At 47.3% G+C, this 21312-nt stretch overlaps 11 protein-coding genes across 11 annotated transcripts; 7 read left to right on the top strand and 4 right to left on the bottom strand.

Annotated features, from left to right (window-relative positions):
* Window positions 1–129: 129 nt before the first annotated feature.
* BT62DRAFT_984680 (uncharacterized protein) lies at window positions 130–1149 on the top strand (the record flags this gene model as incomplete). The annotated part of the gene is made up of 5 exons (XM_043189878.1): window positions 130–260; window positions 319–459; window positions 560–657; window positions 721–801; window positions 864–1149. Exons 1-5 carry the CDS (start codon window positions 189–191, stop codon window positions 1147–1149), a joined length of 678 nt encoding a protein of 225 aa, XP_043045136.1. The 5' UTR covers window positions 130–188.
* Window positions 1150–2867: 1718 nt separating this feature from the next.
* BT62DRAFT_984679 (mannose-6-phosphate isomerase) lies at window positions 2868–4510 on the top strand. The gene is made up of 4 exons (XM_043189877.1): window positions 2868–3126; window positions 3180–3426; window positions 3478–3930; window positions 3982–4510. Exons 1-4 carry the CDS (start codon window positions 2983–2985, stop codon window positions 4392–4394), a joined length of 1257 nt encoding a protein of 418 aa, XP_043045135.1. The 5' UTR covers window positions 2868–2982; the 3' UTR covers window positions 4395–4510.
* On the bottom strand, window positions 4408–5821 carry BT62DRAFT_942672 (eukaryotic translation initiation factor 2 beta). The gene is made up of 5 exons (XM_043187841.1): window positions 5495–5821; window positions 5113–5445; window positions 4899–5063; window positions 4718–4847; window positions 4408–4668 (listed from the first exon to the last, which is right to left on the bottom strand). The coding sequence occupies exons 1-5, from the start codon at window positions 5777–5779 to the stop codon at window positions 4499–4501; spliced, it is 1083 nt and encodes a 360-aa protein (XP_043045134.1). The 5' UTR covers window positions 5780–5821; the 3' UTR covers window positions 4408–4498.
* A 22-nt stretch (window positions 5822–5843) lies between these two features.
* Window positions 5844–7251, top strand: BT62DRAFT_437693 (ATP synthase F1 gamma). The gene is made up of 6 exons (XM_043180885.1): window positions 5844–6034; window positions 6087–6171; window positions 6228–6656; window positions 6709–6826; window positions 6882–7000; window positions 7051–7251. Exons 1-6 carry the CDS (start codon window positions 5894–5896, stop codon window positions 7065–7067), a joined length of 909 nt encoding a protein of 302 aa, XP_043045133.1. The 5' UTR covers window positions 5844–5893; the 3' UTR covers window positions 7068–7251.
* A 641-nt stretch (window positions 7252–7892) lies between these two features.
* Window positions 7893–9851, top strand: BT62DRAFT_438006 (S-adenosyl-L-methionine-dependent methyltransferase). Its single transcript, XM_043180886.1, has 5 exons — window positions 7893–8500; window positions 8549–8661; window positions 8713–9368; window positions 9423–9580; window positions 9634–9851. The coding sequence occupies exons 1-4, from the start codon at window positions 8364–8366 to the stop codon at window positions 9432–9434; spliced, it is 918 nt and encodes a 305-aa protein (XP_043045132.1). The 5' UTR covers window positions 7893–8363; the 3' UTR covers window positions 9435–9580; window positions 9634–9851.
* Window positions 9852–11444, top strand: BT62DRAFT_438230 (uncharacterized protein). The gene is made up of 5 exons (XM_043180887.1): window positions 9852–9988; window positions 10039–10387; window positions 10441–10580; window positions 10625–11274; window positions 11335–11444. The coding sequence occupies exons 2-5, from the start codon at window positions 10266–10268 to the stop codon at window positions 11344–11346; spliced, it is 924 nt and encodes a 307-aa protein (XP_043045131.1). The 5' UTR covers window positions 9852–9988; window positions 10039–10265; the 3' UTR covers window positions 11347–11444.
* A 26-nt stretch (window positions 11445–11470) lies between these two features.
* On the bottom strand, window positions 11471–12019 carry BT62DRAFT_1000888 (uncharacterized protein; the record flags this gene model as incomplete). Its single annotated transcript, XM_043176684.1, has 3 exons — window positions 11471–11740; window positions 11793–11894; window positions 11945–12019. The coding sequence occupies 3 exons, from the start codon at window positions 12017–12019 to the stop codon at window positions 11471–11473; spliced, it is 447 nt and encodes a 148-aa protein (XP_043045130.1).
* Window positions 12020–12870: 851 nt separating this feature from the next.
* Window positions 12871–13325, top strand: BT62DRAFT_916590 (uncharacterized protein; the record flags this gene model as incomplete). Its single annotated transcript, XM_043184005.1, has 2 exons — window positions 12871–13068; window positions 13131–13325. The coding sequence occupies 2 exons, from the start codon at window positions 12871–12873 to the stop codon at window positions 13323–13325; spliced, it is 393 nt and encodes a 130-aa protein (XP_043045129.1).
* Window positions 13326–13779: 454 nt separating this feature from the next.
* Window positions 13780–16141, bottom strand: BT62DRAFT_927359 (cytochrome P450). The gene is made up of 12 exons (XM_043185230.1): window positions 15817–16141; window positions 15440–15764; window positions 15229–15377; window positions 15064–15179; window positions 14899–15007; window positions 14832–14845; window positions 14592–14781; window positions 14462–14543; window positions 14293–14409; window positions 14233–14243; window positions 14048–14180; window positions 13780–14000 (listed from the first exon to the last, which is right to left on the bottom strand). The coding sequence occupies exons 1-12, from the start codon at window positions 16013–16015 to the stop codon at window positions 13919–13921; spliced, it is 1527 nt and encodes a 508-aa protein (XP_043045128.1). The 5' UTR covers window positions 16016–16141; the 3' UTR covers window positions 13780–13918.
* Window positions 16142–18430: 2289 nt separating this feature from the next.
* On the top strand, window positions 18431–20573 carry BT62DRAFT_927358 (uncharacterized protein). Its single transcript, XM_043185229.1, has 6 exons — window positions 18431–18496; window positions 18551–19520; window positions 19570–19685; window positions 19733–19826; window positions 19880–20245; window positions 20303–20573. Exons 2-6 carry the CDS (start codon window positions 18573–18575, stop codon window positions 20477–20479), a joined length of 1701 nt encoding a protein of 566 aa, XP_043045127.1. The 5' UTR covers window positions 18431–18496; window positions 18551–18572; the 3' UTR covers window positions 20480–20573.
* On the bottom strand, window positions 20483–21248 carry BT62DRAFT_927357 (uncharacterized protein). The gene is made up of 2 exons (XM_043185228.1): window positions 21073–21248; window positions 20483–21026 (listed from the first exon to the last, which is right to left on the bottom strand). Exons 1-2 carry the CDS (start codon window positions 21107–21109, stop codon window positions 20620–20622), a joined length of 444 nt encoding a protein of 147 aa, XP_043045126.1. The 5' UTR covers window positions 21110–21248; the 3' UTR covers window positions 20483–20619.
* Between the last annotated feature and the right edge of the window lie 64 nt (window positions 21249–21312).

The raw sequence follows: 21312 nt of genomic DNA, 5'->3' as shown, positions 1-21312 counted from the left end.
AGCGGAGCTTGGAACCAAAACACCATCACGAAGACAACGCTCGTTTTCTCCATCTTTTTTTCCATATCCCCGCTTCTGTATCCTCACTTAGCCTGGATTTCATCCTTAGATACAACCCTCACATTCTCTTGAATCTCCCACTCTTTTCTACTAACCAGCGCCCGATTTTTCAACTTTGTCGTCAGAAAATGTTCTCAAAGATGTTATTCTCGTCTTTCATCCTCCTCGGTCTCACCTCGTCGGCCTTGGCTAATATCTATGTATGTTTCTCGCTGTTTCTGAGTTTACCAGCTAATAATGAGCCGGTGTCTGTCATAGATTACAGATCCTGTGGCGTCTACTGTAATGACTGCTGGTCAATCCACCAGTATTGCATGGCAGGACACTACCGATTCGCCTTCTCTCAGCGAGTTTGGCGTGTCGAAATTCTCCGTAGCCGTAGGAAATGCAATATCTCAGGTAAGGATTTGCGCCTCGTACTATCTTCACCATATTTGTAGATGATCGACGTTGCGCAGCACTCTAAATTACTTCCGCATGGCTAACCTCATTCTTGCAGACTATTCTCCAAGTCATTGCTGAGAATGTGGATGTTTCGACGACATCGACAATCGAATTCACTCCAGATGCAAGTATTGGTGGTGACAGCAACCAATAGTATGTCTTCATCCCATTAGACAACTTCCGTTTCGATTTTCAACGACCTTTGCGCGATTCCAGTTTCATCCGTGTTGAATCCAACAGTCTCAAGGATGCAAACGACACAAGATATCCTGCTCTTGGATTCTCAGCCAAATTCACGTCCGTTTCAATTTGCCATACATAATTTGAGCTTCGAATAACAAGAAATATGTGCTAACCAGGATTCAAGGCATGACCGGTTCATTCAATGCATCCGTCCAAGCAGAAATTGATGGCCAATCTACCGCGCCTATCGGAGGTACGACCGCTGCCGCTACTTCCACATCAGCACATGCGTCGTCGACCACTGCATCCAAGGCATCTTCTACGAGCGCATCGGGCTCTGTATCCGCTAAGAACGCTGTGTCAACAACTGACAGCAGCGGCGCCCTTTCTCAGGCTGTAGGCAACGTAAAGTTGTGGCTTACCCTTGTGCTCAGCGCTGTTGTTGGTGTTGTCCTAGTTTAATGCTGGATTGATGCGGCAGTACAGCCGAATGATGTAGTTACTACCGGATTCTTCATGCCATGGAAAGAGTCTGAGAATGGACTGCTTCTTACATTGAAATAGCTATCTTTCTAGAAACGTTCCGTTATTACCACACAATATAAATAATATAAATTCTTTTTAAGTTTCAAATTTGAGCGGTTCTCCATGAAATGATGATGCTCGTCCCATGAATTCTCCCTCCTAGTAATAGGAATTCATGGTTGCGATACTCGACACTGTGCACTTGGATATCCTTCACGTTCGTGACCACCGACCTGCTCTCAGGACTTCCCAGCCTCCAGTTGCTGCTGATCCGTCGTTGTCCACCGATTTTGGTCTTTAGTCCCGAAATTCAATGCCGTCAGATTCCCGCTTTTCACAGCGCAAGGTTTTAAGCGCAGACTCATGGTACCAGACAGCGAGAGCTCCACCACAGCAAGGAATGACGCGTTCGAGTCGCTTTTCCAAGGTTACCGAGACAGTACTCGCCAGTGGGGACATCAATCCATTGGTACAGACAGCCTTGCACGCGCTAACTCTTCATTAGCACAAGGCTCTTTCGTCCATGGTAAAAAGAACGGAACTTTTCCTGGGATCTCCTTCATAACAAGATCCAAAAGATGTGTGACCTCGGCAACGAGGCCAAGTGTATGATGGAAATAGGCGAGGTATCTGCCCTTTGCTTCATCACAGGCTGAGCACCAACATTCTGTCAGTTCCTAGATGCCCAGTTTTAGTATTGGTTGCAGTGAAACGTTCGTCGACTCAGTTATCCGCTGCGTTGAAACCATTCGCTATGTCAAGATTTGGGATGCTGAAAAAGACAACAATGGTCCAGGACAACGAAAGTAGAAGATCGACTATCTCCAGAAATTTTTCCAGACTAAAAATTCTGGGGTGGTACATAATCTCGCAGATTCACTGAACGAAGACGACGAATACAGATTCGCTGAGGCGGAATCGGCGTACAAGGCGATATTGGATGCCCATAAGAAGAAACATCAACACAGGATGGAGATCCGTCGCCCACTTGCAATCCTCTATGACTATGTAAGGACTTTTACGCTGGAAGGATGAACTGACTCTTCGATGCTGGTTTGGTGCCGCCGTCTTTCTTGATCCAAAATGGGATGTAATGGATAAGGATCAGAAACGGCGAAGGAGCAAATTGTTTGGCTCATTGCTGGCGCATCTATGCGCCAATCTACCACAGGAGCACGATATTCCCGTTCCTGGAGGGCGGTACGAGGCGGCACAGAACGTGCTGATGGAGATCTTGACGGTGTTCGAGCCAGAAGCACGAGACTACGTGCTGGAATTTTTGGATGAATTTCTTCCGTTGCGATTCAAGCACCCTCTCCAACGTAGGCGATGAAGACCGGAGTCAAAAGCAGAGAGGAAGAGGGATACGATGTCTCGGATAATGAAGCTGGAAAATGAATTGGTCAACAGTGGATTTTGTAGATAGATGGATGAACCTCATTTTCACTGACAGCAGCGACTTGGCAGCGACCTTTTAAATTTTAGCAGCACTTGTAATTCTAGAACCTCGGAATTTAGTACCTTTCCGTTTTCTTTTTCCCACTTCTTATTTATTCCTGACTGACCCAGGAATCGCTCTCTCATGGGTCCAGAAAGCATATCCTGCCTTCAAAGTGTTCCGAAATCGTATGTTGTGATGTATACCTTCCAAAACAAGACTACGCCCCTTTCCTGCCACCACCGCTCTGGACCCTCCACTGACGACGATACCCAGTATTGCTCCTGCAGGCAGCATCCCTTGACGTAGTTCGGAAAGATACCTTCGCAAGAATGGCTGCTCCTGTATTTAAAATAATTCCTACAACACAACAGTATGACTGGGGCAAGCTTGGATCCAACTCCAAGGTTGCGCAGCTCGCGGAGGCATCTGCAGTCGCAGGATTCCAACTGGATGAAAAGAAGCCTTACGCAGAAGTAAGTGTATTCAGTCTCATACAATGCAATTGCATATAGAAAACCATCCCTAGCTGTGGATGGGTACGCATCCTACATCGCCATCGAAGCTTTCATCGGGCGCGACGCTTTCTTCTCTTCTGAAAGAAAATCCTTCATTAATTGGCGCAAGTGTACTGTCCAGATTCCCCGATGCGATTGATGGAAACCTCCCTTTCTTATTCAAAGTGCTTTCTATTGAGAAAGCACTGAGCATACAGACCCATCCTGACAAGGAGACTGCAGAGCAGCTTCATGCACAACTGCCTAACATTTATAAAGGTAAACCTCTCAAGATGATTGTTGCAATGAACTGATAGTCGCACCTTACAGACCCCAACCACAAACCCGAGCTAGCCCTTGCTCTGACTCCATTTCGAGCTCTCTGCGGATTCCTACCCCTTACCGCCATCGCCAACCATCTCCGAAATACCCCCGAACTCTCCGCGGTTATTCCGCCCTTTATCGTCGATGCTTTTCTTGCAATCTCCGGGTCAGACACGCCTACCGGCCCGACGGAAAAGGCAGCGTTAAAAGACCTCTTTGCAGCGTTGATGACCGCGCAAGAAACTGCGTTCAAAGCTCAGCTATCAGCTCTTGTAGATCGTTATTCCTCCAAGTCTGATGTTGATCAGGAGGGTGTCGAGGCGCTGGTTTTGCGACTAAATTCACAATTTCCCGGGGACATTGGTATCTTCTGCGCGTTCTTGTTGAATTATGTCAATTTGCAACCAGGGGAGGCTATCTTCTTGGGTGCCGGTGAGCCGCATGCATATGTGGATGGAGGTAAGGTTGCCCGTATTCCTTGTCTCTGCACATTCTAACCGTAATGGACAGATATTATCGAGTGCATGGCCAATTCTGATAATGTGATCCGAGCCGGTTTGACGCCTAAGCTTCGAGATATCCCCAATCTCGTGGCGGGCCTAACATATGTTTCCGCGGACGCTTCAAGACATCGGGTGCAGCCCACGCCATTCTCATCAAGTCTCAGTACATTGTATGATCCGCCTATCCCAGAGTTTTCAGTTGTGCAGGTTAAATTAGGTACTGGTGCTACCGAGTCGCACCGTGCTGTGGAGGGACCCAGTCTCGTGGTGGTGTCAGAGGGTAAAGGGGTTGTTTCATGGGAAGACACATCATTAAACATCGGTACTGGAGACGTCGTTTTTATCGGTGCAGCAACAGAGGTTGCTTTTGCCGCTGGTTCTGGTATCATGCTGTATAGAGCCCTTGTAGAAGCTAAATAAAGGTGAACGACGTCTCAAAAGTTCAGTCCTCCGCTTTGCGAAACTCATAAATGTGCATAACAAGTGTCATACAGATAACGACATGTTCTCCGCAGTGCTGTACACTAACCTGTCTTGTTCTTACTCCGCTTCCCAACTTGCGCCTGGAATCCACTCTTGATAGCATTGACACTACGCCTACTTCCGCATGACTCGCAAGACATGAAGAAAATACGGTTTTCCTTTGTCAGAAGTGTGTCTGGTGATTTGCAGGTTTTGCAGGTGACGTACTCGACTACATCAACATTAGCGCCACTGCATCGTACGGGAAAGGAACAACTGACCAATGTATCGCCTCAAGACGTTCTCGACTTGTTTCTGTTGGAAACGACCTTTTATAACAAGCCGGCCCGCGCCATCAACACTACCAGTTGTACCCATTTCAGAAAAGAGGAATTGAATTACGTGTTCAGGCTAATGAGTATGATTCAGCAAAAAAAATTCCGCGGAAGGTGTTTGGCATACCTGACGATGCATCTTTTTGCAAATATCTGTGACGTTGGCAAAGATGGATTTCTTGTTACCTTCACGATGAATGGAAGGTGGCGCAATGGTGTAACGTTTTGTGGATGACGTGGAGAGGAGAGAAGGGTTGGCGGCGTGCAGGAGGGAATAAAAGCGTGTAAGGAGCTGTAATCATACATGAGTCGATGTGTAAGACGTTTGCAATAGAGCGTACCTCTGGATATGTGTAGTCTCGGTCACTGCCTAGCCAAGCTGCCTCGCCAGTTTCTCCGCCGGCCGACGTCTCGTGTTGAGCAAATGGATCATCACCAAGATCACCGTCTTCTAAGTCATCGAGCTGAGCAGGGTCAACCTCGCCTTCCTCTTCATCTTCATCAGCATTCGTCGATTTAGTCTTGGATACATTGAGTTCCTTCTCGAACGCCTCCAAGTCAAACGCCGCCTTTTTCTTCGACGATTTCTTCTTCTTTTTTATGTCAGAGAAGTCAAGGTCATCTGCGACAGCAGCTGGGGTTGCTGTCGGTGTCGATGTGCCAGAATCGTCACCCTAAGCATTTCATGAACAAGATCAATGTCACAGACAATGGATGTCATACCAAATCTAGAGGGATCTCCTTCTTTTTCTTCTTCTTCTTGAGGTCACCAAACATGGTCTTGAATTCATCATCCTCCTTCTTGTCGTCCCCGTTCAGCTTCATCTGCTCATGTGCTGTCGTTGGGCCGAGATCAACTGCCTCGCCATTGGTGGTGGTGTTGTCGATAGTCTCTGGTGCCGGCGTCGTTGGATCTGCATCAGCGCCCAGAGGATCTTCAGTGAAAGCGACGGCCTTTTTCTTTCGCTTTTTGAGCGACGGATCGAACAACGGTTCCTCGGAGGCCATGACTGTAATGAAGAAATTGTTTCGTCCTGCCCAAAGATGACTATGTGATCGTGGGAACTTTCCCATTCTAAGCCGAGAACGTCCGACGGTCCCTTCCTGCTCCCATTCCCCTCCATGTTTGCTCGTCAGTCTCTTGCCCGCATGGCGACCCAGTCGTCGCTGGCTACGACGAGGCCAAATGCTAGGAACATGGCCACCCTTCGTGAACTTGAGCTCCGACTCAAGTCCGTCCGCAACATTGAGAAAATCACCAAGGTGTGTCACAGCGACTATTCTCATTTTTTGAGGACATTCACTGGAGTCACAGTCGATGAAAATGATTGCTTCTGCGCGTCTTGCCAAGGCCCAGCGTGCTATGGTGGCAGCCAAGGACTACGGTGTAGCCAATGCTGGTGCGGACAGCTGAATTTCGTAGCTGAGTTCGTGCAATGATGGGTTTTCTTTGCAGAGGTGTTCGAGCAGTCCAAGGATGAAGCTCCCACTCCCAAGAAGCTTTTCGTCGTCATATCTTCTGATAAGGGTCTTTGCGGTGGTATTCACTCTTCAGTTACCAAAGCGACACGTAGAGCCATAGACAATCTTCCTGATTCTCCCCTCGGCGCCACAACGGTCGAGCCCGACTCTTCCATCATGATCATCGGTGACAAGTCCAAGGCTCAGCTATCTCGTGCTCTACCCAAGAATATTCGTCTTACCTTCAACCAAATCGGAAGGGATGTCCCTACCTTTGCCGACGCCTCTGCCGTCGCCGACTTGATCGCCAAAAGTGGTGTTGAATATGATTCCGTTGTTCTCGTCTACAACAAATTCGTCTCTGCCATCTCTTATGAACCTGCCGCTTTAGAAATCAAGGGCGGAAAGTCTTTAGCTGAGAGCAGTGAGTAATGTCAATCTAAAGGATTATCAAGGTCACTGATGGCTGGCGCAAGGCAAATTCAAGGCTTATGAGATGGAGGATGATTTCACCAAAGACCTGGCTCAATTCTCCCTTGCTAATGCCATCTATGCTCTTCTCGTCGAAGGTCATGCTTGCGAAATCAGTGCTCGGTAGGGCCTATCGATTAACATTTATTTTCATTCTCGTCCTTATTCTTACACGCAGGCGAAACGCTATGGACAATGCTTCGAAGAATGCAGGAGACATGATTGACCGTCTCCAAATGCAGTTCAACCGTGGTCGCCAAGCCGCCATTACCAACGAATTGGTCGATATCATTACTGGTATGGTCGCAAACATCATTTCATCTTCTCGTTTATTAAAGATACTTTAGGTGCAAGTGCTCTGTGAGCGAGCGGGTGGTTTTGCTGTGTTATGTCAACAGAACTGCATAGATACATTGATTATTTTCAATTGTCGAACCGCAAGAGTATTGAATATCAAAATGAGAAGATAATTCGAAGAACAAGTTGCAACTAAGCTATCGTGGACTATGGATTACTATACAGATTGGAACATCCCTTTCGCTGGGAAGAAGTAGTCTGCTTTCACTGTGAGCATACCCTGGATCGGTTGTGGCCTTGGAAGAACGCAGCTATATATTCGTATTCAAAGCGCCATTCTTCTGACGCCTATCCAATGCCATGATTTCATTGGCAAGCCGTTCATCATCGTGACGCTCAATGGGGTTTATGTGTTCCATCTTGATCTTTGAGCTTCAGAAGCAATATGGAAGGATGTGATTATCCATTGTCACCAGACATACACTACATATTGCCTTCGATGCCATGGAAAAACAACGGTAAGCCATTTGTCGTTTGCTATGCTCAAGTCTCTAAGGCTGGGTTTGCAGCATTCTCTTATCAGTTGCGCATTGTGCGATGGCGAATATGTACTGGGTCCGATAGCTCTGGGACCAGGGGATACGGTGTTGGGAACTGGTGAAGATTGACTGAGACACTGTTTTCCGCTGGTTTACTCTTCCCTTCAGGAACCTGGGTCCTTTCGCTTGCGAAGGAAGTTCCACGGTCGGTTTCTCTCACCAAAATCTCTCCTGAATCGTTTCCAACAAACACCATATTCTGTTAGCAGCTGGTAGTTGGAAGAGTAGAAGTAAAACTGTATAAACTATGGTACAAATGCGACCAAGTGTTCTAGTATATTCTAAGAGTAAACTAAAATAGTCCATAAGAAGAGGAAAGAGAAACTACGAGAACAGACGCGTAAGTACGCGTCGATGTGGCGATGACTAAAGGGTCCGGATCATATTCGTGACCGAGTCACCGGCTTGTTTCCCAACATATTCCTCCTCTATTCGGTTACGGATCTACCAGGCAAATGAACTGATAAGTACTCACTGGTCAACCAATGCTTTCTCTACGGCACTCTGACTGAACCGCAGTGGAAAATTGCTCTGGAAGAGCTATACCGTGTTCTAGCTCCTTGAGGATGGGTACAGCTTGTCGAAGGCACAACGATTTCTCATCCCCCGGACTAACCAAGGAAGGTGAGAATAAGTATAGCTCCCGAGTCCCGTTTCTTGCGTTCCTGCTGCGCGTGTCATCATGCGCCACAAAAGCCATCCAACATTGAGTCTGTCAATCCGTCTGCCTTGCCATCCTAGAAATACACGATGATGAGTTCCGTATGCACGAAATGTTCTCGTTCTCGTCTCTCTTTTCTCTCACACGTCTTGTGCGAAGAGCACAGCAGCCGCAGAGGGTTTGGCCATCTTCACCAGATGTGCACTACATATTGCCCTCTGACGCTAAGGAGAAGCAGCGGTAAGCCAATTAATAATATGTGCCGTTTGCTGCACTGACGTATCGAAGACTTGAGTTGCAACATTCCCTTCTCAGGCGCGCACTATGTGACGGCAAGTCCGTGTTGGCGCCTATAATCCTGAAACCTGGAGATAAGGTATTAGACTCGGGTACAGGATCTGGTGAGAGTTTACGCCTGTATGTTGTTTCCGTTGTCTTACACTTTCTCTCAGGAGCCTGGATTTTGTCGCTCGCTGAGGAAGTTCCACCGTCAATTTCTCTCACGGCCATCGATATACAATCCAACATCTTTCCTAGATCATTTCCAAAGAATGTCGTTTTCTCTATCCATTCCGTTACAGAATTACCTGGAGTGTGGACCAACTCATACTCGCTGGCCAACCAACGTGTTCTCTATGCGGCCCTGACAGAACCACAGTGGAGCGCGGCCTTGTCAGAGATTTACCGCGTTCTCGCCCCTGGCGGATGGGTGCAAATCATCGAAGGCTCAACAATCTCGACCCATATGGGGCCTTACTCTGAGAAGATAGGGAATATTTTGGGTAAATTGTATGCACATAAAGGCCTGGTCATAGATGTTGCGAAACGCCTCCCTGACATGCTGAAACGAGAGGGATTCATCAATGTACACAGCGATACACGAGCTTTGCCTCTTGGGGCATGGGCTGATACGGACGGGCTCGAGCTCAGAGACAACCTAGTTTCAGTATATTCCGCTATGCGCGGACCTATCTTCGAAACAGGTGGATTCGGACTGGTATCATCAGAACGGGAGTATGACGACCTTCTCGATGGCCTGGCGAAAGAGTGGGATAACGGGGGAGATATACCTGCTTCAAAGGACTGGACAGCGATGTATGCTCAGAAGGTGTGCAGTCATATTGCAAGTCATGGTCAAGCTAGGCTGACGATATGGCCAAAGCCTGCTATTTAGACCTCTGACTATATCGTTGAAACAAGGAATTCACTTTTATACACCAATATCTCTGCTTAAACAGTGTCGTAGATGGCACCCCATGTTACTGGTTCCGCCGCCAGAGTCGCAACCCATCAAAGTTTGAACGTGAGTTCATCTTCGCGGTACTTGCTAATCCAGCCTTTTGCTCAACTCTCAGTTAACCCTTACCATTCAGTTCATCTTGGTACCAAGTCACTGTACGAGTTCCACATCCATTGGGCCTGCAACTATTGCAATGAAACGCAATCAGCGAGAATCGGCATCAGCGAATAAGACAATGTGAAGTGCGTACTTAGAGTGCCCGGCCTATATCTACGACGAGGATCCCAGCTTCAAGTTCAGAAATGAATGTAGATCCGCATCGGGAGGGCTAGCAGTCTCGGTCGATGGAGTTAATTGAAAATTAATCTTGGGGTGTCTGGTCTTGGTCTGGTCTCCAACAGTTTCCGTTTCTACTTCTCGTCCCTGCTTTATGTATCAAGTCGCTCCCCCATTCTAATGAGGACTACGGACCAGGCACCAGATCTATCGTATGTCGTCACTTTCTACGTTGTGCTTGGACTGAAAACAAACACTTCAGCTTGTGGGCAGCGAGGCCAGCGAGCACACAGCTGGTTAGTGCAAGTGTATATTTGTTTCGACCTCCTCAAGGTTATATACCCTGCTCCAGGTTCCAGCCGCATGTATCGAACTTGGACTTGATAGGGTCACAGAAGCTACAGATATTGATATTAAGTCCGTCGATTTAATCATAGAAATACGCTAGGGTGTTGAGATGATGAGGTCGTTTGCGTTCCTTGTCCTGAAATGACCTCTTCTCCCCCTTCGCTGATGCGACTTGCGCGAAGAGCACAGCAGCTGCAGAGGGTTTGGCCGTCTTCACTGAATGTACATTACTTGTTGCCCTCTGATGCTCAGGAGAAGCAGAGGTAAGCCATTCAGTTATCGTCTCCGAGCCCTTTGCCGTACTGATGTATTGAAGACTTGAGTTGCAACATTCCTTGCTCAGGCGGACGTTATGTGATGGAAAATCCATATTACCGCCTATAACCCTGGGGCCTGGCGACAAGGTATTAGATTCGGGTACAGGATCCGGTGAGAGTTTACGTGTCTACGCTTTAAGCAAGTCGTAACCGTTTTTGCTATCGTCTTACATCTTTTTTCAGGGATATGGGTCATCTCGCTTGCGAAGGAAGTTCCTTCGTCGGTTTCTCTTACGGCCATTGACATACAATCCAAAATCTTTCCCAAAATCTGTCCAACAAACGTATTTTTTCACCACCACTCAGTCACAGATTTACCGGGCGAATGGACCGATTCGTACTCGCTGGTCAACCAACGTGTTCTCTATGCGGCCCTGACGGAATCACAGTGGAGGTCGGCTTTGGTAGAAATCCATCGTGTTCTCGCTCCTGGCGGATGGGTGCAGTTCATTGAAGGTTCCGAAATCTCACCCGATACAGGACCTTACACTGCAACGATAGGGAGCATCTTGACCAAATTATACGCACGTAAAGGCCTGCTCATAGACGTCGCAAAACGTCTCCCTGGCATGTTGGCCCAAGGAGGTTTCATTAACATTCACAGTGAAACACGGGCCTTACCTGTGGGGGCATGGGCTGGTGCGGATGGGGCAGAACTAAGGGTTAACCTGACTACAGTATGTTCTGCTATGCGGGGCCCTATCTTCGAAGCCGATGGATTTGGGCTGGTATCGTCAGAATACGAATATGATAACCTTCTTGATGGCTTGACGAAAGAGTGGGATGATGGACCCGACATATATGAAGATTGGACAGTGGTGTATGCTCAAAAGGTGGGTAACCCTATCACGAATCATGTTCAAGCTAGCCTGACGATACTCGATACTCACTAGCCCAGGGTTTAGAAATTAGACTGTATATTGTTGAAATAAATGTTCCACTTTATACATCAGTATTTTCGCTTGATTTACCAAATAGTTTTATGGCCAAGGGCCCAAGTTAACAGTTGTTCCTCAAAGTCATAATCCATCAAAGCTTCGACGTGAGTTCGTCTTCGCTGTACTTGTTGATCCAGCCTTTGATGCCTCCTTCCAAAACAGCAGCTCGGCTCTCAATTAGCCCCTGCCTATCCAGTTCATCTTGGTACCAAGCCGCTGTACGAGGTCCATGTCCATTCGGCTTGCAATTGTTGCAATGAAAAATAACCAGGAAATATCGGCTGAGAATCGGTATCAATGGTTGAAGGGTTGGATTGAAAGAATGCGCAGGAAGATTGAATGCGCCCTCTATGAATGAACCCTGTTCGGCATTTCAGTTCGAGGTACGAAGTGCGTACCTAGAAAGCACGTACCTCAAAATCAGTCTGGCGAACATCAGCGACCAGAATCTGATCCGACTTGGCGTCTTCTAGCAACAAGTGGAGATCCACAACGGATATCGTTTCTACAGTGGACTGAGGTTCACAGCAGAGGCCAGTTCATTTTAGCTGGTAAAAAAGGAAACTTTAAAAGGTTTTGTCTTAGCGGCCATACTAACGTCGAATTCGCCGGTATTTCCAGCTAAAATACTGACGTGCATGCCTATGAAGTACGTGTAGGTCAAGGGGTTTATTCACGATCTTCCACTTGCTTCTCAATCCGTAGACGTAGTCTAACTGTTGAATTTGGTTCCTGAAGCGGACAAACCCACCGTGTTTTTGGAAATCACCCGTGTTCTGAGGCCAGGCCGACGGTTGGCCATCTCCAATATCCTCTTAAAGACGCCGTTACCCGAAGACCTGCTCTCGGATGTATCTTTGTTTGTTGGATGTGTCAGTGGAGCAAGTACTCCGGGACAATATCTGGAATGGATGGCATCAGCTGGATTTAGTGGTATGGCATGTACCGATCTCCTTGTTGTATAACTTAAAATGTGTCTTTTCCGGATGTGACAATCGTAGACACAAAGAAAGACTTGAATATGTACAAGTTTAACAGGAGCGAGCAGGAGAAACCAAGTGAGTGTCTTCATTTTGTGTCAATGGGCATCTCAATCTATGCAATAATCTAGTTACGTGCTGTTCAGGCGATGAATCCAAAAGATGCAGTCTGAAATTTTCAGATGCTGAACCTAGTAATTATCCATTTTTCTTCAATCATCCTTTGATTAACACCTCACCGTTAGCACCTTTAATCCGAGACCTCGACTTGAATGTTTACGCGGCCTCTTACCAGATTTATGCCGTTAAGAACAAGTAGATGCCTATAGCAGTGATGGAGCACCAGGTGGTGACTTTCTAACGAAAGCCTTCAAAGCAGCTTCGATCTGTACTCATAGCTTCGTGGGAATAACTGTAGGTTGTATGCTATATGGGCGCTTAACGTAACCACGTTGTATACATGCGACATACGCATGTATAAGCTGCTTTCTGTCTCCATCTATCGCCTGCCATGAACGAGAAGGATCTCGATAAGATGACTGACGATGATCAAGTCGAAAATCTTTGGATAGAGGCGTTTGGATCAGTAGACTCGGATGAAAATCTGGAAGCTCCGCCTCATGGGGCGAATAGCGCGCCTTCGACGTCGCCCCCGCCAGTAACTAGGAACCAGAAATTCTATTTTGATGACGATATGATGATCTTCATTGTCAGTATATCCAGATTTCCAGTCCAGCGTAGTATTGACCTGCCAATCTCTCAAACTTCCAGGTCGGGAGGGAACTCTTCCGTATCCATCGCTACTTCCTCGCACGAGAATCAGAGTTTTTCCGCACAATGTTTAGCTGCCCTCCAGGCACCGAAGGTCCTGAAGGCATTAGTGATGATAAACCAATCCCAATTGGTGCTGGGGCGACCCGCGAAGAGTTTGAATGCGTGCTTGACTATATTTTTCATCGACGGTAGTGTAGCCGACTCTTTCTTTGGTAACGGCACAATAACGCACTTATGTACAGTGGATATGAGTAGCTCCCCATCAAACAGATCGTACATCTTAACATTCTGCAATCGATTCGATCTGGACGATATTCGAGGTGCAGCGATGTCGCATCTTAAGATGTATCCCTACTTCAATCCTATTGAGACAATCGCTCTCGCTGAACAAATCGACATGAGGAGATGGCTTCTTCCCGCGTATATGGCGTTATGCCAGAGAGTTGAACCTCTCGATTCTCGGAGGGGATCAAAATTGGTATGGAGAAGGCGTTATTGATTGCAGAGCTAGAGAAGCAGTCAGAGATAATGACGGAATGCGGAATCCTCCCCGTTCTCGTTACAGCAGCCGCGCATCAACTCCAGAACCCTCTCCATCAGTCAATTGGCCACCTCCCCTCACACCTACACTGTATAGTGACAGACTGGTGATTCGTGTCGTAAAAGAGGTGTTTGGCAATGATTTGGGCCCATAGAGTTGATCTGGACAGTAAAATGCAGGAGGTACTTCAAGTACAAATATATACGAAGAATTCATGGTGTGGACACAATGTTATAAAAGTCTATCACAGATGCTCATCCGCACTGATAAGGGCGACAGCCTTCTCTGCTCTCGGTTTTATGGTACACTGGAACGGTGTGGGATGGCTATAAGAATGTCAGAAACTAACGCGGGCTTCGATTTCTGCACTCACCTTATAGTACCAGTAGTTTGCTCCACGTCAGGTTCAGAAACGAAGCCTTCGGGAGAAGAATACTTAGAGATGTCGTAGACCGCTAAGGACATGGCACACGAAATAAATATCGAAGCGTCAGCAAGTACTCGTCCTGTGGGATCGTGAGCCAGATCAGCAAAGTTAACGTAGGATATTAACATTACCAGGACATATACTGAGAAAATATTAGCCTGGGAGTTAGAATAATGGTATTGAAGACTTACCGGCGACCGAAGCCAAACGCCACAGTGCGCGGATCGGGTTCAGGTGTTGATCCAAGAAACCTTTCCGGCTTAAACTCAGACGGACTGTTATATATTGCAGGATCATGAAGCATCTTCCTATATCCTGATGAGGTGGTAATCAAAAATTAGCATGTTATGATCTACGTACCATATGTTAGCAACGATCAAAGACCCTTTCGGAATAAAGTAGCCATCTTGTATATCATTTTCAATGGCTCTATGAGGTACCCCTGCTCGTAGTCAGCAAGAAATAATCGCACAGGATGGCCAGAACAAACCGGTGGGTGTAACTGTATGCCATCGTATGACCTCCAGGGCAAGGGCGTTGATGTAGGGCAATTGTTCTCGGTCACTGAACCCAGGTAACCTATCGCTACCAATGATAGCGTCAACCTCAGCTTGAGCTATTGCTTGTACATCAGGGAACAAAGCCATTGCTTTGAAAAAAGCGTGAATCGACGATACAGTCTGGATCTGTCAGAAAAGAACGAGTTTAGACTTCATTTAGGAAGACTTACAGTATCGGCGCCGCCTATGAAGAGCCTAGTGGGTTAATTCTATACCGGTGGGTGGCATTGCACATACCGGAATACAAAGATGCAGCGAGCCACTTAATATCAAATTCTTCCTCAGCACCTACTTGTCGACCTTCAAGTAGGCTAGAAGTAAGAGATAAAGGAGCCTTTCCGGCCGCCTATATGCATGTGTAAGAATGGACCATTGAATTCAAGTTTGTAAAAGAATTATCACCATTTGAGATTTCACAAAGTTATAAGGACGATCGACCATATTTTCGAGGGCTTCCGCCCATTCCTTCGCCTTGCGCTGGAATCCGGCACCGGGAAACCATGACGGTACGTGACGTACTACAGGACATGTTACCAAGGCGATTTAACTGATGGTGTGGAGGCTTACAGGCCGGAATATGGTTGACTAGGAAGCCGCCAGGAGCCGTGGAGATAGAAAATTGGTCGGTAGCTCGATCAGCCAAAGTGACGAAAGGGTCGTTTTCTTCCTCGATGTCGTACCCGTGAGAGATGTGCAATATAATAGCACCGGCAGTTCTAAATAACACAGAAGAGAGTGGTAAGTATAGTATTCGAGGTATCACGGCAGAGCGGCGTACTTCCGAATGTGTTGCGAGAGGTTCTCAGGTTGTGCCAATACTCGCTTTAAGAACCGATGAGTCTCCCTCTCCTCGACCGGTAGGAATTGTTCCATGGTTGCTTTATTACCGAAAAGCTGATGCGCGAGTCGTCGATAGCTGCGAAAGCGTTTACCGTAGGGAATGAGGACAAGGGTGTTCTTCCATCCGACTAATTCGCCACCCATCGGGATCGATGGGCGGTCGGAATGGATGGAACTCTTCTTGTCAAGGAGGTCCACAGCGGTTTTTGCAGAGTTCAGTATGATTAGACGTTGTCCAAAGAATGCCACAGACACCAAGTCACCTGCAAAAGCCACGTCAGTCTGCGACATGGGGAGTAAAGTCAGTATGTTTACCGTAAATCTCGCCCCACTTGGAAAAAGTAAGCCATTCTTTCTCAGTCGGCATGTCAAGAAGGTTCCCAATGAGCGGCAATTCTTTAGGACCCGGAGGGAAGAGTGTTCTCCGAGTTTGAGTCGCGTTTAAAAGTCGTTGTATCAAGATCAACGCAATGATCACAGCGCAGACATCGATGATAGCGAAGACAGTAATCATAGTCGATGAGGACTGGATATGAAAGAACAGCAAATAGAGCATGTCGTATTATATGTTGACTCGAGATTATACATCTCGCGCTAAGGGACAAGTTGGGAAGCCCTTGTGATCATTGATTCATCTGAGAAGGACTTCTATTACATATGTGGAGTGAAAAAATACGATCGATATCCAATGGTGCCTGCGGCGGCGGAAGGGTCCGACTTGCCGTAATGAAGATCACCAGTACGACAGCAAAGTTGAACATCCACACAACCAGAAAGAAGTCAGAAGACAGCATCGTACTCAAAACAAGTGGGGCTCACAGATTGGAATAAGGGTCCCTCTAATTTCAGGTCAATTGAAATCGCATCTCCGCCAGCCTTCTCATACCAACCAAACATGGTCAAAAATAGGGCTGCCAGTCGGAAACACATGAGATTATCACTTGTGCTCCATCATACCGGGACCGAGAAACGCAATAGACCTGTCCCGGTGTTGCAGGCCTGAAACCCGTTGTTGACACTTTTCTTACGCCGAAACTTGTGAAAAGTTTTGAGCGCTAAAGTACTTAAATTAGTCCAAGTTAAGGGCCAAGATAACTTGATAGTTTGTTCCACAAACCTTTGCATGAACCGTCGGTCGCATGACAAAAATACTCTGCTTGGCAGCTGACAAGACTTATTGTTATGATACAGTGAGTTTGTTAGACATCTTGTCCCATGGCAAATTAAGTGGCCAGAGTGGACAAACGGCGGCAGGGTTAGAAAACTCTTCTTGTAACGCTGATGAAACTAACATCATTCTATAGTTGTTTGCTCGAAGCCACTTTTGGTTTAATTCGACGTTTTTCAATCTGAGAGTGCGAGGGAGCAATTAGCCTATACAGCCTTACAGAGAAACGCAGTATCGCCTATAGTTTTCCAATGGTAAGAAATAATGAAAATCCACAGGCACAGCGTGATCGAAAGAGTACGTCACTTTTGTTCCCTGTGTGGCTGTGGAATTCATGTATGAAATCGGTCAAATCACACTTTCTAGCAATGCTCACCAGAAAATAGAGCCAATTTTACCATACAAGCTTGTGGACCAAGGACTGCCTAGTACATACACGTACGCCGTAGTGAAACCTGGAGCGAATCCCGTTTACATGGGCAAAAAATGAAAATTTCCAAGGGCAATTCCTTGCTCTTCACCTATGTGTTGCCTACTCTTCCCTGAACCGTCTTGACGCGTTTTACTCTGCAAATGTTATCGCCGACACGTTCTCACCTTTCTTCTTTCAATCGGGCGCGTCAGCGAGAAATTCCCAAGCCCTTTTTTACAACGCTTGGGTGTGCCCAAGTATTCACACCCGCAGAATTCCCGCTGGATCAGTATTTTTGTGGTAACGCGACTACAATGGCTTGAGGATATCGTGTATGGATGAGAAGGTGCAGGCTCAAAAGCCAAATCGCGTGCGCCATCTCCGAGGCAATTTTTCATCTACAACCGTCCATCTGCCGATCGCGTTGGCGGGTAGTTTCGTAAACCAGACTCAACGATCCGTATGAAGATAAGTCGTTCAATGGATGTAGAGCTGGCACGCCTCGTCCGCCTCATCCGGACGAGAACGCTGAGGAGGTTGTGCGACTCTAAATAGGGTATCTGCTTGCTACGTTTGGATCCTTGCACCGCTTCAGCTACCTATAGGTAACGGCTCTTTCGTACTTCCGTCGAGGTCGAGAAGTCGAAGGGAAAAAAAATCCTTCTGGTGGACGCCTTGTTTGCACCATGGTGCTGTTATTGCTTTACTGGAGCGAATTCAACTGCTAACTCTTTGTATTAGATACCTTAATCTACACTACGATACAAACAATTCAAGCAATAGACGTACTTTAGTACGATCATGTAAAGTCAGGGGGCCACTGATGCGTTGTGACTGCTAAGAAGATCTGGATGCATCAAGGCCGTCCTCATACGGATAATAGCCTTAGGCTAGTGTAGACCAAAACTCCCCCCTACGGGGAATGAGGAATGAGACAAGCACGAATCATGCAAAATTCCACCAAGCTCTGCGGCAGGACTTGATATTGACACCTTCTGGAACTAATGCCTTCCTCAAAATAAGTACGGCCGCAGAATTATAATCACTCTTTACTGGAAGCAACCCAGTTTGAGAGGACAAGGTGTGTTCGGATAGAAACAATGCAGAACGCCCCTCAGATACCGACGCATGAGTCACCAAGTCCGCGAGAACATTTCTATGAACTTATAAGCTTGCAGTGTAGCTGAAATGGATGCTGACCGTACAACGGCCGCGGAAAGCAAACTTGAACAAAAGTATGATATCAGTGTCATTTGTCGGGTATTAGATGGTCCCACACGAGGGCATGGCGATTGAATGTCACGGCGTCACGCATGAACAATCACACATCACGAGACTGTAACGCGCTTTGCTCTTGTCGTAGATTATCATCTCCTGGTCGACAAATTCTGTGCTTTCTGGAGGATACCATAAAGGTGAGTATTTTACCCAAATTTTGTGTGGCTGCCCAATAGATTTGTCTGTTCCAGTGGTCCTAATTCCCTTTCCACCATGTCATCATTATTCGGCGCTACTACCAACACAACCACGCCGGCCGGAGGGAATCTTTTCGGGTCGAATAATCAGCAGCAACCAGCAGCAACAGGTGGTGGACTTTTTGGAAGCAATTCTACCCAGACACAGACTGCCACTCCCTCACTGTTCGGTACTGGTAGCGGCGCCTTTGGCCAAAGTACCGCCTCCAACACGAACACTGGCTCCTCGACGTTTGGAAATACTGCCGCGCAGCCGCAAACCAACCAAAATAGTGCCTTCTCTTTGAAACCCAGCGTGTTTGGTCAGACGGGGACTGGGACAACCGCATCGCAACCTGCCCAGTCAACGAGCAGTTTCTTCTCGACACCACCGGCCGGGCAGCAGAACCAACAAAATCAGCAAGCCAAGCCAAATTTATTCAACTCAACAAACCCTCTTTTCGGTGGCACCAGCACGTCAACGGGAACCACAAATCCACTGTTTGGATCGTCCACTACGACTGCCAATACCAATCCTACAACATCCAACACAAACCCTCTCTTTGGCTCAACATCAACCAACACAACTACTCAAAATCCTCTTTTTGGTTCCACGGCGAACACCAACACCGCAAATCCCACGTTTGGCCCATCGAATACCAACCCAGCGCCTACAACTAACACCAATATCTTCGGTACTACGTCGACGTCTGCTAACCCCATGTTTGGCTCATCTACAAACACGACATTGGGCAATAGCGCCTTTGGCACAAGCGCTCTTGGTGGGAGCACCCTCGGAACCAGCGCATTTGGTGCACAACCTCAGCAGCAGTCAACCCTAGGTGCCAACAGTCTCCTTAAAAGCACAGCCCCTGCTTCCCAACAACAACAAGTCGACGCACAAGCGCAATTCGCCAAACTATCACAAAAGATCGAGTTGATAGCCAATGCGTGGAACCCGAGCTCGCCTCAGTGTCGCTTCCAGGCAAGTTATCTGCAGTTGTCCTATGGGTATGATCTGATTGTTTCGCTAGCATTATTTCTACAACCTCGTCGAGCCCAATCAAGTCAGCATGTATGGACGTCCATCGAACGCCACCAATGAGGTGTTGTGGCAAAGAGCTATCCAAGAAAACCCTGATCCATCTTGGTAGGTCTTCTATTGATCCAATTGAATGCAACTTATTCTATTCGCAGTCTGGTGCCAGTCATTGCTAACGGATTTGACGATCTACGCCAGCGCGTCGATGGCCAAACAGATCAAGCTACAGCACAGAAGGCCAACGTCAAGGTCAGTATTCGTATTATGTTTACTCCCACATGTCCTCATGAGATCCCCCTCAGGACCTACAAAAGCGCCTCGCCGATCTCTCGACTCAGCATGTCACTAACACCGTCTCCCGTCTTGCACGATTCTCACAAACCCAAATTCAGCTTGCGCAGCGGATAATGGCACTGGCACAGCATCTACACCTCCTCATTCCGACTGTACGGTCATCCGCGATACGGCCGGAGGAAGAAGAGCTGTTCGCCAAGATAGAATCAATGGAGGAGGAAGTAAGGGGAGGGAAAGGAAAGATGAAAGCCAAGCTTGACGAGCTATGGGCGGTATTCAGTGCTCTGAAAGCAAGAGAAGAGGGAATTCGGGAGCGAAGGACTTCTGGTGACTGGAAGGTCGTTGATGAGGAAGGGCTGGCAAGGATTGCTCAGGTTGAGTTCACCTTCTCCGTGTCTTGTTCGGCGCTGATTACCATGTATCCATTGCAGATTCTGTCGGAGCAACAGACTGGTCTAGCATATCTCACGAAGATCTTGCAGAAGGATCTGAAAGACCTTGGCATCATCATGGGAACGGGACTGACTACTACTGCAGGAGATGTCTCGATGGAAGGCGAGAGTTTATGGACGTCAACTAGTACCCTGAGAGCAAGCGCACTGCGCTAATTATTCTTGCTGCTTTTAATTTATTCTTGTGGTTTTCTTGTAAAGTCATAAAGGAAGGAATACATGCCCATCTATGTAGAAACTATATACAGCCCCTAGAGCTTTGTCCTCGTCGGAAGATCACTCGTGCTCTAAATTTGTCAAGCCGCCTCGCCGACTAATTTCTCCACAATCTCCACCGCTCTCTTGAACTTGGCCTTATCTTCATCGGTCGCCTGCACTGAGCTCTTACCACCACTACATCCCGAGGGACCTCCATTCTGCCACATCAGATCCTGACTGCCCCATGCGATGCTGAGATCCATCCCGTAGATGTCTTCACTTCCAGGAGGTGACTCTCTGGGGATCTCCTTGAGGATGCCATGCAACTCGTCGACGAGGGCATCGGTTTCATCATCGTGCTGAATCGACTTGGGTGCAGCATCAGCTAGACTCGGAGTGCCGATCTCGCGGATCGCAGAGGTAATATTGAGCTGGTCATGATTCAAAGGACGGGTAAGGGTGAATATTGCGCTTGGAGTGGGTGGTGCAAATCCGCCGGTGATTCCTGTGTGTCGTATAAGAAATGATTGAGTACAGATGATGGAAAGCACCTCTTTGAAGCCTCAGCGAATATTCTGCGGGTGCCATTATCAAAGGTAGTGGTTGCTGTGTAAGACAGGCTGATAGTGTATCTGGAGGTGATTGCCCAATTTAGGTGAGTCACTCCACTTCAAGTCCTTATCAAAGCTCAGCAAAATCTCTTCGCTCAGAAGCTACCTAAGGTTACATTTACACGAGAAAATAGCAAAGAGGAAACAACATTATCAGAAACAGCCATATTTTATACATGA

Source organism: Guyanagaster necrorhizus (assembly GCF_019112545.1).
Source record: "Guyanagaster necrorhizus MCA 3950 unplaced genomic scaffold BT62scaffold_3, whole genome shotgun sequence".
NCBI lineage: Eukaryota > Fungi > Basidiomycota > Agaricomycetes > Agaricales > Physalacriaceae > Guyanagaster > Guyanagaster necrorhizus.
The sequence above is the reverse complement of the archived record's forward strand: the minus strand, read 5'-3'. Positions and strand labels throughout refer to the sequence as shown.